The following is a 14,608-nucleotide window of genomic DNA, read 5'->3' on the forward strand; positions in this document are numbered from 1 at the left end:
GTAGGGCTACAATTCTAGAGCATTGTCAAACATAATAACAGCTTAAGTGCCTGAGCTTAATGCCTCCCAAGAATTCACTGTTATATTTTAATGGTTTTGTTATTTTTAAATTGTCTCTTCCTCGAAACAGTTGGGAGGATTTTGTCCAGTGTTGTAGATGCTCCAGTAGGCAACCATTCCATGCTTTATTGCATACATTATAATGCATCATGTAAATCATCAAACAGTAATAAAATAAATAGTAAAAATAGACTACTTCAATCTTCATCCCATGTTTTTGTCTAAAAGTTGATGGGGAAATCAATGAATAGCAATGTATCTTAGTGAAATCAAATAAAAATAATGAACATCTGGTATCTTAGCGTGTTTTGCCACACATCTGGCTGCATTATAAGTAATGGCAAAATTAAATTTTAACTCTTGAGTGTGGAAGTGCAGGAAGTCAATGACATTTAATTTCTGAAGCAGAGCTTTTAACATTAGTGAAAACTGGAGGAGACCCATTTTGAAAACTCAAGCAGTGGAAGGATTTCCTTTGACTTCAGATTGAGAATACTGTCTCACAGAGATAGGTGGTGGTTAGTGACTGTACACATGGAAATGCTAAAAGAGAGTTAAAGACTTCAGGAGCAGGGCTGTTTGTTGGCAGAACTGGGACTGACTCTTCTGTGTGCCTGGCTTTTTCTTCTATACCTTTACCATTAGATCTTGGTAATATATTGATTTGTCATTCTTTTTGTGACAGAACTGTGTGTGCATATGCAGTTACTGAGACAGAGCAAAGAAAATCAGATTGGGGAAGTCTAAGAAGTTAGGTATGCAGTCTGTTAACACAGAAACTGAAATCACTGTCCCTGTATTGATCTGAAGGGCTGGAATGGCGTAGTTACAGACATTAGATGTGCATACATAAATTACCATTCTAGAATATGAGGATGTTCTTTACAGCATTGATAAAGTTTGTTTTATTTTTAGAGGATTCTAATCATAGTAAAAATTATGATGTGAGTTTTAATAATGACGGTTTTTAATGATGTCACATTTTAAGTTCTGAGCACCCTAGGTGTAGTGAGCTGATCAGTTCCATCATTACCAGTTTGATAGGTTTTACCTCTGATAGTTTTTGTGCAAGTCTTGATCTGCAAGAATCAGAGTGCCTGAAATTGGGTAGGAATTCAAGGCATTTAGCACCTTGCAGATAGCATTCCATGGTGCAGAGTGTACTTTGCTGAAAACTACTTCCACTGAGTAAAGTTTTTACTGTTAACTTAGAGAAAAGGTAATGGTAGAGAGGGATGTTTCTAATGGTTTATGCAATAATATGAACATCACGTAAACACTTTTTGATTTCAATATTTGACACATATTCTTGCTGTTTAGGCAAGCCTGTCAGGTGGGAGGCAATGCACTTCCCCCACTGGGAGTGTCACTCAGCAGTCAAGCATGTCGCAGACCTCGGTACGTAACTGAACAAAGACCTCCATCCATTCTCAACCCCTCTCGGTTATTATATAACTACCTGGAAAAACAGGAAAAGTTTTAGTATTTAAATTTGCATAGTTAAAAGTAGTATTACAGAAAGAGTAAATAGAAGTATGATGAGTCTGTAGTAAGTGTTGGCTGTGCTTCCAGTGTCCGCCGTAGTTGCTGGCCTGTGTTGGAGGCTTCCCTGCTCCCAGCCTCATCTTGCTGCTCCGAGGGGCAGCTCCTCAGTCCACAAGCACTAGTGACTGTTCAGACCGCTGCAGGAGTCACTCCCTGAGCTTTCATCTCTCACATGATTTCTTACTGGATTTGTCACATTAGTTTCTTTATTCAGGGCACTATCGTAGGTTAAAATTGTAACTGTGTATCAGTGATTGAAGAGCACCACATCTAAAGAATCCAAGTCAGTGCTCACATATATATCTTTATGAAACTGATCATATGTAACGTTCATTCTTTTATTGATATCATCTTTTATCATGCATCTTTTATGCACTTTCAATTATTTCATCCATATTCTAGGCATGTGCTCAGGTTTCAGTTGTTAGCAGCTCTGTGTTCAGTTCATGCTGTATTTCTTTAAGCGGCATCTTCAGACATGTAATTTGCACAGGCTGTTATGTACACTTACACAGTTGTCTTGAGTAGGACTTTGTTAGTCCTACAGACATCCTGCTTATTAATCATGCCCTTAAGCTGTTCATGACTTCAGTGCATAGCTTCAGTGATTCAACTATATATATTTTTAAGCTCTCATAGCATTGCTTTGGCTTACAGTTGTTAGAAGTAAAATCCTTAATTCATTACGTTTAGGAGGGAAAGTCTTCAAAGATGTCTGATGTTAAACTAACAGAATAATTGGGCTGGGATTTTTCAAGGAAATCTTTTGAGTAAGTGATGAAAAAGAGCTGGGCACTTAACTCTGTTAGACTGGTTAGAGGAAAAAAAAAGAAAAAAACAAACCCACAACCACTCTTGTTTGAGAAGATGCTAAAGAGCAATTGTTGAGGAGCATTTAATAGGAGATTGTAGAAAGTTTTAGTCTCCAGTCATTTTTAAATATGCATATGTAGAATGAGGAATCAAAGTCTGTATGTGGTGGCACAAAGAAGTGTCCTGATCAGTTTGCATAACAAGCATAATGGAAGATATCAGTCCAGTCAGATAATACAAACATTTAAAGATGCTTAAATATTAAAATTCAGGTATTTTTCTTAAAATATTGCAAGCTCATGCTACATGTCCTATAAATGTGTATTTCTGAGGTATGTTTTTCAGACTTTATAAAATCATTGTTTATACTCTTAACTGGTTATTATTATTTGCTGCAAAACAGTTGCTTGCAGTTTAAGAATGGAAGTGTACAATCTTGCCAGAATCTAGTTTTGTGCTGATTGGCTCAATATATTTTTGATATTTTTACAGTTCAGAGATTTCAGCTGCCCCTGCCATTTTTGTCAAAGGCTTTCTGGCTTTAGACCTTAGGATGAATGAATTTCCATGACAGAAGCAATATTTTTGTTTCCTTAGATTAACCTCTCCACCTCTCCTACACCTGCACAGATAATAAGCCGTTCACAGACCTCCAACACCACTAGCAGCAGTATTACCCAACAGACTATGTTGCTGGGGAGCACCTCTCCAACCCTGAGTGCCAGCCAGGCTCAGATGTATCTCCGAGCTCAAATGGTAAGTTTTGATTACAATTTTTAAAGCTTGGGTTTGGTCTGTCCCTGTCATTTTCCCTGCCCTGCCCCCCAAAAAGGTCCCCAAGCAACCCCACCTGAACCGTTTCAGTTCTTGCTTTGTTTCTATAAATTATTTGCAAGTATTTTTCTTTAGTTTCAGTGAGCATTGAGAATTTAGTCACTAATTTGTGAATATGTATCTTCTGAAACACCGTAGACATCACAAGTTAAAGAACTGCCGTAGCTTAGTTTTCTGGTGAAGTTTGCTTAAGTGTGTTTAGCGTGGTTGTACTACAGTTATGAAATTGATCAAACATGGGAAAAATAGAAAAAGAGTGCCTGTCTTTTCAGGCTATGTGGAAGGGCTTACTGGAGTTTGTTTATATTCAGGCTAGATTGTTTTCCCTAGCACTGGTAACATTCAGAGTTCTAACTCCTATTCAAAATTTTCTTATGTTTAACTAAGACTATGCTGTGTGTTATTGTCTCTAGGATTGAGTTAGATACATAGCTTTCATTCCCTTCAGATTCATGTGAAACTCATTAGATTCCTGCAATTTCCTGTCAATACAGCATTTGTGTTTCCTAATGGGCAACTTTGAAAAATCTGTTTGGGTGGTTTTTTTCTCCTCATTGATTTATTTAGTACTCTCTCTAGTGCATTTCATATGAATTGAACCTTACATTCTGTGTGGGATTTAATAGAAATTACTGAAGTTGTACATGAATGTGCAGGTACCAACCAGTACTTGGTAAAGGCCAAGGACTCTTATGCCTTGTGTGAGTTAGTGACCAGACCTTTTTAGTGTTATGTTCAACTACATGAAATAAAAGAACCGCTGTTACACTGCACCGAGATTTGAGCCAGAGGTCCATGACTACAGTGGTTATAAAATTAGATACAGGCATGAGTTCTTGCAGGAACTGCACCTATGAAGTATGTTTGGGGAAAAAAAGATCCTTTGTTCTTTTTCTGAGGTTGTTCTTAGGCATGTACAGCAATACTGTTATGCTATGTTGAGTTTTTCCTTTAGCTGTTATTTTCCTGCATGTTTATGGAAAAAGCAGTATAACTTGAGGGTAAGGAGTTAAAGATTTAAACACCTGTTTATCCGTTTGCCAGTGAAAGGATTTCTTGTGTCTGGTTTGCAAGCAAAGCTAGATGCTGAATCCGCCTAAGTACTATTTAACGGGACAGGAATTACAGACTCGTTTCATGTCACTGCCTTTCAATATGTGTTAACAACTTAGTAGCTGAAGCAATACGAGGATGACGTTGCTGGTTTTTGTAGCAGCAGTCTCTCTCAATGACGTGGATTATTGATAAGAGTTTTCCTATGCACTTACACTAAAATTTCATTGAGACTCTCAATGTCAAATCCCATGTTTATCTGAATAACAGCTTTACACTCCAGTTTTCAGTTTCAAAAGAGAAACTTACCCTGTTTGTTTCTGATTAGAATGGTGTTTATTGCAAGGCCATTTTGCTACCCTCTGTAGTTTGAGCATTATACCTGTCTTTCAGTGTTTCTAGCTAACATACTAGACATCATGTATTTTTCTTCATCATCATGACCTTTCATTTTTCTGTGAGAAGGTCAGCTCTTATCTCTGGCTAGCTCATAATAACATCTTCATCACCACTCAATTCAATCCCAGATAAAAACCTTCATGTTTTCTTCTTAGCTGCTCCTTGCAGTTGAGATCTCTTTAAAAATATGGAAGATTAACTGATGGCCTCTTTGCAAAGCCTTCCTTAGAGCTTGTCCTTGCTATATTGCCTATAAAGAAATTAATGATAGTTGCTGGTATTCTGAAGTTAGTGATTTCAGGTTGGTTGTATGATACCTGTTCTCACTATGAAACTTAGCATAGTTAAAGTTCATATAACAGCTTTGCCTATTAAACAACATTTTGACAGATTGGAAGGTCTAAATTCTCTTTCTTTAATATAGTAGATACTGGGCTGCTGTCTTGACTTTTTGTGCCTCTGTTTCACTCATTTGTAATATTGGAGGGGAAGTCCTCTTAAAATGTTCGTATGAAAGATGATGTGTGTGTGTATATATATATGAAAGATTGTTCTCAATATGTAGAACAAATATTGTACGTTATTATATTTATAATTTTATGTTATTATCATTTAGTTTTATTTGCTTAAACTACCATGATAAATGTGCTTTGAGAAGTTCATCTAAAAGTAAAAAAATAAATCTTAGAAGCGGTACATCCCTACATGTAAGTTTTGTGTATCTCTTAAAAATTCTGCGTTTCTTTCGCATATTTTCAAAGTTTCGGTCTGTTACCAAATATTTTTTTCTTGCTTAAACAGCTTATTTTTACTCCTGCAACCACTGTGGCTGCTGTCCAGTCTGACATTCCCGTTGTCTCATCTTCCTCATCTTCGTGTCAGTCTGCAGCTACTCAGGTGAGCTTGTGTAAATTTATTAAAGGTATGTCTACTAGAGTGGGCCAAAACTGAAAAGTAAGGGCACATTGTGCTTAGGTTTACTTATAAAAACTACTAATGGGTACTGGTTATGTACAACTTCACAGTGTCTTTGGTTTGCCATTGTCTCACGTTTAGCGGTGATCATGTTATATGTAAAGTCTGGATCCTGGATATGACATTTTAGGTCTTTGTAATTAGCTCTTGTCTTTATTGCCTTGAATAACTTAATGTTATCAGCTGAACTTGTATTAGCTTTTCACTGCTCAACATATTTGTTTATCATCTGGAAAAAATACACATAATTGTACAGATGGCTACAGAACGTATTAATCACAGTCTTCTGCTGTGAAAAGTGAACATTAATCTAACAAAATTATGCTCTCATGAGAGACCTCTTCTGTTTTAGCAGTTTCTTTAAAAGCCTTTGATAAATGGGCCTTGTTTAGAAACCTTTCAGAAATGCCAGTAAATTATACCTGTTGAATGTTCTCTGACCTTACATTTGTTCACCCCTTCAGAAGATTCTAATAGATTTGAAGACCTTAAAGATGTGTCACTGTTCTGAGATAATGGTACATCATTGAAGCCTGCCTTCCCTTTGTTTTTCCAGTAGGTGCGTGAGGCGGGCAGAGCTTGCTGGAATCCAGCTGTGTATTTATGCAGGTTGTTGTTCAGCAAGCTCACAATGTTAAATTCATCAGTTGAACCTTTGTTGAAAAGACAGATGATTGCTCCTTCAGTCTTGGAGTTATCATGCCTCATTATCCCTTATCACAGCTGCCTCTCCTCCAGATCCTGCAGATCAAGTTTGAAAGTGCAGAGAGGTTACTGGACAGGCTAGTAGCTTTTTGTATCTTAGTCTTCTGCATTCAAGTTAGAGATGTCAATAAAGCCCATCATCACTTTACAGTCCTGGTCCTTCTGTACTGCAGTGTTCTAGAGGACCACTTTGCATAAGTCTGCCTGGCTGTGCAGCTTCCTGAGGCGTGGCTGCAGAGGGACAGTAGAATCTCACCCCAGACCACAGAGCATTATTCAGTCAAATGAGCTGCTGTGGTCTCTGCCCAACTCAAACCGTTCCTCTCCCCTCTCAATGTTCAGCACTGCCCTATTACCAGATGTTGTTAACCTTGGTTGTCTGGTAGTTTCTGTAGCAGCAATGACATTGCAAAGATCCTCTTTCATCCGTAGTCAGTGATGCAATGGAAAGCCTTTAACACTGGTACCCTTTATTTTTCTTACCTTGTGATAAATACATCCTTGGCGTTTCAGTTAGCTGGGTTTAGAGAAACGGCTTTGTTTACTATATAAGCAAACCTGAGCAAGTAGGCAATGCCAGTTAATAAGAAAAAGATACATTTAGTTATATACATAGGTTGTATATTACACTTAGCCAAGTGTGAAGGTACAGTAGTGATCTCTCAGTATCATCTTCCATGTAAAATTACCAGAGAAACTAAGAAGTTCATCAATGAATAGCAGTGTCTCAATGACACACCCCTAACATGGCCTGTTAGGTGAACTGATACTTCTCTCCTACTTATTCTTCTTCCCTTCTGCTTTCATATTTTTTTCTTTTCATATGTGTCACCCACATGTATGATCTGGGCACCTCTGATTAGTTACCTTACCTGTTAAGGTGTGCTGAAGGTTGATTTGTACTCATAGAGATGGGATTGCAGTAAGTGCCTGATGCATGCTATTAAGGGAAAAAAGTACTGTTGTCTTCAGAATGGAATTTGAATGCATCCTGTAGTAACACACTGAATAGTGAGAAGTAAAATGTAAACTAGCTGTTCATTATATAAGTACTACCTGTTGAATGAAGAAGGAATTATGTAATCAAAATAGTGGATGGTGATAATAATTAGTCCTCTTTTTCATGTAAAGTATGTAATTTAGTGCTATGAGGGTAGTCTTTATCCTTGAAAATAAAATTCTAGCTCTCGTTTTCCCTTGGAAAGCTGGGATCATTATGTACGGAACCTGGCTGTGATATAAGAGACATTCATGAAAATAATCACCAGTTTGCATTTCAGAAGGCAAACCTTTTGTTTCATGTGACACTGGAGGTGTCATGATTAAAAGGTACATTAATATCACTGTAGAAATAAAGGGATCAGGTTTGATAAGACACAGATAACATACAGCAGATTCTGGTCCCGCTGACTACCTGAGGCTCTGGTTTATGTTAGTCTCCAGAGGCATACTGACAGACCACTGCACTAATGCAGCATCTGATAAAAAAGAAATTGCATTTGCTTAAGATGTTTTATGTTATTCACTTTGAAGGCACAATAAAAGAGAAAATGTAAGTTTCAATTCAAATTAGTGTAACAAACGTTTTCCATTCTTTTTAAAGTTCAATAAGTGTCTCCTGTATTTTCTTTATCACTGAAGTAATTTAAGATCCCTATTCCTCTCAAAATTTGGGGGCTTAAAAGATACTTTGATATGCAGATTTTTAGCTTCTCATGTATTTTGATCATGCGGGATGAGAAGCATTACTTAACTTTTTTTTTCTTTGCTTGTTATGCCTGAGTGTTTGTCACAGATGTTTATATGGTTTGCATTTTTTCGTGTTTTGCTTATTTCCCAGGTTCAGAACTTGACGTTGCGCAGTCAGAAGTTGGGTGTATTGTCAAGTTCACAGAACGGCCCACCAAAGAGCAGCAGTCAAACTCAGTCATTGTCCCTCTGCCCCAATAAACCTATAACCAGTTCCAAGGGCAGCCAGCCAGATCACTCAGAAACCAACAGAAAAGGCGAGAGCCCAACTCCAGAGTGTCGGAGTACACCAGTCACACGGACATCAAGCATACATCACTTAATAACACCAGGTGGGATGAAAATGGAGCTATAAGGAAGTTATTTTAATTAAAGGTTATTTGTAAGTTATGGTTCTGGTAGAATCTAGTGCTGTCTGACTGGGTTCTTCTAGATATTCCACATAAATAGAGTTTAATATTTAATAGTAAACTTACTTATTTGTTGATGTTGGATGTTACACAGGATTTTGATTTAGCGCGATGATACAGCAATGTTCCTAAATCACAATATAGCAATTGCAATACGCAGTTGAATCACGGTACAAACATGATTCTCTCTGTATGCTCATTGTCAAGACATGTCATCCCTAGTCTCTGGGAAGTAGGGTGTGGGTTGAAACCACCCCAAGCCTCTTGCTGTCATCAAAATCTTAATTTGATGGTCACTGATATTTTTCTTTTTTTTTTCTTGCTGTCTTGTCTGTGTCATCAGAATGTTCTTAAATCAAGTACTTTTATAAATCCATAGCTAATGGTGTCCCAGAATCTTGCTATTTAGTATTAAGAGATAAATCAAAATAAATCTGCAGTTAGTTAGGTAGACATTTACATTGCAATGTATTTGCGTTTTAGCTTCCTTATTTTGAAAGAGTAAGGGTAGTCTAGACACTTGGTCTGAATTTTGTGGAATTTAGTTTGGCTTAAATGGCAGCTTTTAGAGAAGGGGTAAGACTGAGGCAGGCATTCTTGAGGTATTGAGCCCTAATGCTCTTAGAACTTTTGTAAGGAAAACATCCATCTTCACTAGAAGAATAAATAATAAAAAAGGCAACATAAATGAGTTGTTTCTCAAGTGGAGAAGACAGAAAAAGAAGGAGTTTACATGTGGAGGAAAATACGTGTGCATGGTGCTGTAAGGAATTAGTAATGAGTCACTGGTTCGCTTAAATATGTCACCTCTAGAAGCTGCACTATTTTTAGATTCATACCTTTCAGTTTATGTGTTCAAGTTCAAGCAAATACTTTGAAAGGTTTTGATTCATACTGAACTCTTGGAATTTTTAGTCTCTTAAAATCATATTACCTAAACTTTAACTTAGCAGTTATCAACAAATCCTGTTGATCGTGAGAGGTGTATCTCTTCCATTCCAGTCTGTTTCAAAGAAAAGGTTAAATCCATTTGAAGTTGCATGAAATTGTTAAAAAAGTGAAGGCTGGATCAGCAGTAATCTCAGAACTAGCACCAAAAAGATAAGTTTGGATACTTTTATATAGAAAACACATATATGTGTGTATATATGGAAAAAGCATGGCTATGTTCCTGTATTCATTGCTGCATTTTGCTTTGGAACTTAACATATAACCCTAGTGAATTGTTCTTGTGTACTATATGCTGTCAAAGAAGGTATTTCTAAACATGGATCTGAAGGGCTGAAAAAGTTGTGCCAGTCTTACTCTAAAGTAAAAACTTGCTTTCTTTTAATATTTTTGTAATGTTCTCTGGACTTAAAGAAATAAATACTAATTTTTACTTTCCCCCCCTCCTCACAGCTTCGTATTCTCCATTGCAACCTCATTCACTAGTGAAACATCAGCAGATCCCACTTCATTCACCACCTCCAAAGATTTCCCATCATCAGCTGATACTGCAACAGCAGCAGCAAGTCCAGCCAATTGCACTTCAGACTCCTTCGGGTCAGGACCCCCCTCCGTCCCAGCACTGTCTACCACTCCCAAGCCATGGTCTTCCTCCGGCTTCCAGCAGTGTCCAGTCTCATTGCTCACCGATTCACATCCATCCTCCGCCTCTAACACTGTCTCCTACTCCATCCCAGTCAGCTCAGCAGTCAGTAGTGGTATCCCCTCCACCTTCTCACTCCCCTAGTCAGTCGCCTACAATAATTATTCACCCTCAAGCACTTATTCAGTCACAGGCAAACTCCCTTGTGCCGACAGCTCTTCAGGCAGAGCAGTCTGCTCCTCAGCAAACTACTACCAATCCAGTTCGACCAATTGCACAGCCACTTAATCTTCCGTCGCACCTTCCGCTTCCATCTTCCCCCGCTGTACATATAGGGTCGGTAGATCAGCCCAGCTTAGTTTCCCCAGGCCAACAGATTGTGTCCTCGACACCACACCAGCAATATTCAGCCTTGCAGTCCACACCCATCCCTCTTGCAGCTCCTCCTCAGCTGTCAACATCTTCAACCCAGATCCAACAACTGCCATTGCAGTCTGTGCAGTCTTTACAAGTGCAGCCTGAAATCCTGTCCCAGGGCCAGGTTTTGGTTCAAAACACTTTGGTTTCTGAGGAAGAGCTTCCTGCTGCAGAAGCTTTGGTCCAGCTGCCATTTCAAACTCTTCCACCACCACAGACTGTTGCAGTAAATCTTCAGGTGCAGCCATCGGTACCGATTGAAACTCCAGTGGTAAGTGGTACTATTGCAGTCCTTTATTCTTTATCCTTGGCTTCTCTAAAGAACTGGTCCATTGACCAGAGGGAGCTAAACCACATGCTAGACAGAGGACCAGAAGAAACCTATTGATTACAGAAGTGAGCTTTAAGAAAACAGTAAGACATTTTCCTCTTCTTTTTTTTTTTTTCTTTTTTCTTTCTATAATGGATCATCAGTCAAAAATATCAACGAAGAATCATGAAAGTGCAACTTTTGGACTTTCTTATCTAAAATGTTATCTCTTAATGACATTGCAGCATATCTGAAGTTAAAAAAGCAAGTAAATATAGATCAACACTTACATCAAAATGAATTTTGATAAATACATCATATGGACTGTAAGCTTTTATCTTATTATATTAATTATATTAATATAATATTATATATTAATATAAATATAGGCAATCAAAATTTTGAGGAGGAGAATCATCTGTAGTGAAGGTGTGTAGCAGATTATTAAGATAATAGAGTTCTGGATAGTTAATTTTGTACTACCATTGAAAAGATGCTTTTCATAAAAGAATAGGGGAATTTTTGATGCTGTGTTCCCCATCACTGCTATTTAATGTAGTTCAGTGTTAGTCTCAGATGTCAGCAGTTCGCAACTGAAGGTTTCGGCTTCACTTGCCCTGAACTGAAATCACGTACAGTGAAATAAAATGATATGCAAATAATGCTGACATTTGAGATAGCATTATGAGATCAACATGAGCAAAAGAATCAACAACTCCTGTAGGCTTTTATCAGGTTGCCAACAGGTTAAGGAAGTAAGGTGTCCTATTCATTTTTAATTTATATTAGTCATTTTATATATATATATATATATGTATAGTATATATAAAATATGGTAATGGTAATCTCAACTCTCTGATATTTCATGTAGAAATTGGGCCAAAGAGTAGAAGCCAGCTTTGCTTTTGACAAGGTTTTTTAGTGTTTTACATAGTAATTTGCTAAACTTGCTGTCAGTAATTCACATAAATTTAATAGTTTTGAGGAAAATACCTTTTAATTTCCTATTACCACTAGTGTTTGATGGTCTTGGTGTACTCTTCTGAAATACTCAGTTTGATTAGACTGCGCTATAAAATAGAGAACAATTTGCAGATTTGTCATTATGATAGAAAGCTTGCATTTTGCAGAAGTGTTTAAATAGCTATAAGTGTGTGTGCAAATAAAAATACAGTAAACTATAAAAATAAGACATTGAAAATATCAGGTTCTCTGGTCTGTTTGGTAGGAGAAGTGTGCCTCTTCATATTTTGCTATTTGTAAAAATACTTTAATTTTGCTCTCATAGACATTGTGATGTCCCCAGAGTTCATTGTTTTGTATGCAGTTTGGAAACTAGTATTTTATTAGAAAGTTAGCATATTTTCACTGGTAATTTATTTTAAGAACTGTATTTATGCAGCTCTTTTAAGGTATTAAGATAGAATGGAAATCTCTTTAAAGCATAGTTTGTTGGATGCAGATTTACCAAGTGGAGAACGTATGCGAAGAAGAGATGCCAGAGGAATCAGATTGTGTCCATATGGCTAGAACACCTACGCCACCCACTTTGTCTCCACCAGCCATAACCTTGGGGAATGGCGAGGCACTTAATTCAGAAGATCCTTTGTCAGGTGAGAACAAATGCCAAACTAAGGTAGCTGTTCTGCTTAGAAACTTAGACTAGTTATTGATGTTTTAAAATAAAAACCTGTTATTTTGATCTGGTTTATAATTTAGTGATAATGTTTTTTAAGTAAAAGAAACTGTATGAAATATATTAGAAATCCATGCGATAGAACAAGTGATTCAGTCCCAAAGGTGTAGCTTATATGTGTATTTGGATAATATGTAGCATGGAAAATGCTTATTTGAGCTCCTTAGCATGTACTTTTATACTAAAATCTTAACAAAAGTGTCAATCTCCAGTTAATCTTTAAGTGATAGCTGTGTGATACGGGCAAAATATGCTGACTGATCTGGTGTGAGACTGATTTTGCAGAATCAGGGTCAGCAATCTGAAGTTGCTGTCAGAACGGCTGACTACACTGAATGATTCTTTTTGGCACCTTTGGTTTTTTTACCTGCCACAGTAAGGAGCTGTTCTACTGCAAAAGCTACCAATGACAATTTTTCTTTTTCGGTGAAGTATAAGATAGACATTGCTGTATCAAATGTTGTCCTCCAAACTAATGAAGCTTTCCTGATGTGCTAAATATACAAATATATACTCTATATATGTTGTAGTGGGGGTGTATGTCAATATATATGCTATATATATAACTGGGTGCTTAGTGGCTTGATGTTGTATATGCTTGTGACCATGCAGGTTGCTGAGGCTCAAAGCATTCCTGAAAATCAAATTCTCTCTAGAAATACCTCAGGTGCTCAGTCTTGAGAATCCAGTGTTTGAAAATACTGTTTTCTGCTTTTGACTTATGAACTTGTGATTTGTGTAGGTAATTAATGGCCAGCTATGCTTATAGTTAGTAGGTACTGAGTAATGTTTACATGAGAACTGTTCATTAGTGGAATCGTTTGTCAAGGAAAACCATCTTGTTTAGAAGGTAACTATAGTGAAAAAAACTCCAGGGAAACACCTATGCTACAGGATGATGGGTGTGCTTATCACCTCTTATTTTTAGAATTCTGAGCCAATGGTTGGACATAAGTGAAAAAATTTAACATACTTTATTGGGTTTTCTTTCAGAACATGGGGGACTACCTTCAGTGACATCATCAGTCAGTGCCTCAGTAATTAAATCTCCGTCTGATCCTTCACATGCTTCTATTCCACCACCACCTCTTTTGCTTCCAGCAGCAACAACAAGGAGCAACAGCACATCAATGCCCAATAGCATTCCCAGCCTAGAAAATAAACCTCCACAGGCTATTGTTAAACCACAGATCCTGACCCACGTTATTGAAGGCTTTGTGATTCAGGAGGGGTTAGAGCCATTCCCTGTAAGTATAGAAGTCGCTATGGATTTTTTACTACTAATTTTTGAAGCAAACTATTCTTAACAATGATGTTTTTGTGGCTAGTAGCTGTTTAGATCTTGGATAATTTTTGTAATGTTGATTTTGACCTTTTTCCCACTGATTTGGTAACCTGTTTCTTACAGCATCCATTATACTTGTGTTCAGTTTGTATTGTCTTATGTATATAATTGGAATCCAGGCTACTGTTTGGCTTGCAGCTATCACTGGATCACAAGGGACTAAGTGAAAACAGAGACACGGTTGAGTAGATAGGCTATATCCAGAGATAAATATAGACTGTGACTTTTAGGCTACCATTTGCAATAACTTTATTTACTCTATCTCCTAGATACCTTAATTTACACCTCTGAGGTGAGTCTGTTAAAATTCTGAAATGTTAAAATTTTGTTGTTTAAAGCGCTGGCAGGCCTTGATGTGATTAGTACTGTGCCTGGTAAGAATTACTGCTGTTAATTTTAAATCCACACTTGGACAGTTTAAAACCTATGAGCCTGCCTTATTAACTAATTTAATGTGTATCTCATTTTCTCATTCCTTCATTTCTCTAGGCATAATGTGTTTCTTCCTTTATTAAATATAATTGCAAACTCCGTAGAGCAGGAGTGAGTCTTTGTATTTGAGAAATGGTATTTAGAGCTTTGCCACTATATAATAATGAATCATTGCTACAGAATAGAAACTGTGATTCAAGTCTCAGTTACAACTGCTAAGTCGCAAATACTATTTTCATTATTCATTGTTCCGTTAATCACTGTTGCTTTGCTT

The 14,608-nt window shown here is 37.2% G+C and overlaps 1 protein-coding gene across 6 annotated transcripts in view; it reads left to right on the top strand.

The window, feature by feature from the left end:
- Window positions 1-14,608, top strand: part of PHC3 (polyhomeotic homolog 3) — a 40,804-nt gene that overhangs the window by 6,734 nt on the left and 19,462 nt on the right. For 4 of the 6 annotated variants that reach the window (XR_008749478.1, XM_055817571.1, XM_055817569.1 and 1 more), the window contains 7 exons: window positions 1,381-1,458; window positions 3,016-3,174; window positions 5,506-5,601; window positions 8,225-8,465; window positions 9,945-10,822; window positions 12,324-12,474; window positions 13,551-13,804. Coding sequence is in view for 5 of the 6 variants with exons in the window: in XM_055817571.1 (XP_055673546.1) it covers window positions 1,381-1,458; window positions 3,016-3,174; window positions 5,506-5,601; window positions 8,225-8,465; window positions 9,945-10,822; window positions 12,324-12,474; window positions 13,551-13,804 (1,857 nt within the window). In the remaining variant the exon portion in view is untranslated. The remainder of the gene's footprint in view (window positions 1-1,380; window positions 1,459-3,015; window positions 3,175-5,505; window positions 5,602-8,224; window positions 8,466-9,944; window positions 10,823-12,323; window positions 12,475-13,550; window positions 13,805-14,608) is intronic. The other 2 variants (XM_055817570.1, XM_055817568.1) reach the window with 1 other exon arrangement.

Source organism: Falco peregrinus, chromosome 12, assembly GCF_023634155.1.
Source record: "Falco peregrinus isolate bFalPer1 chromosome 12, bFalPer1.pri, whole genome shotgun sequence".
Classification (NCBI taxonomy): domain Eukaryota; kingdom Metazoa; phylum Chordata; class Aves; order Falconiformes; family Falconidae; genus Falco; species Falco peregrinus.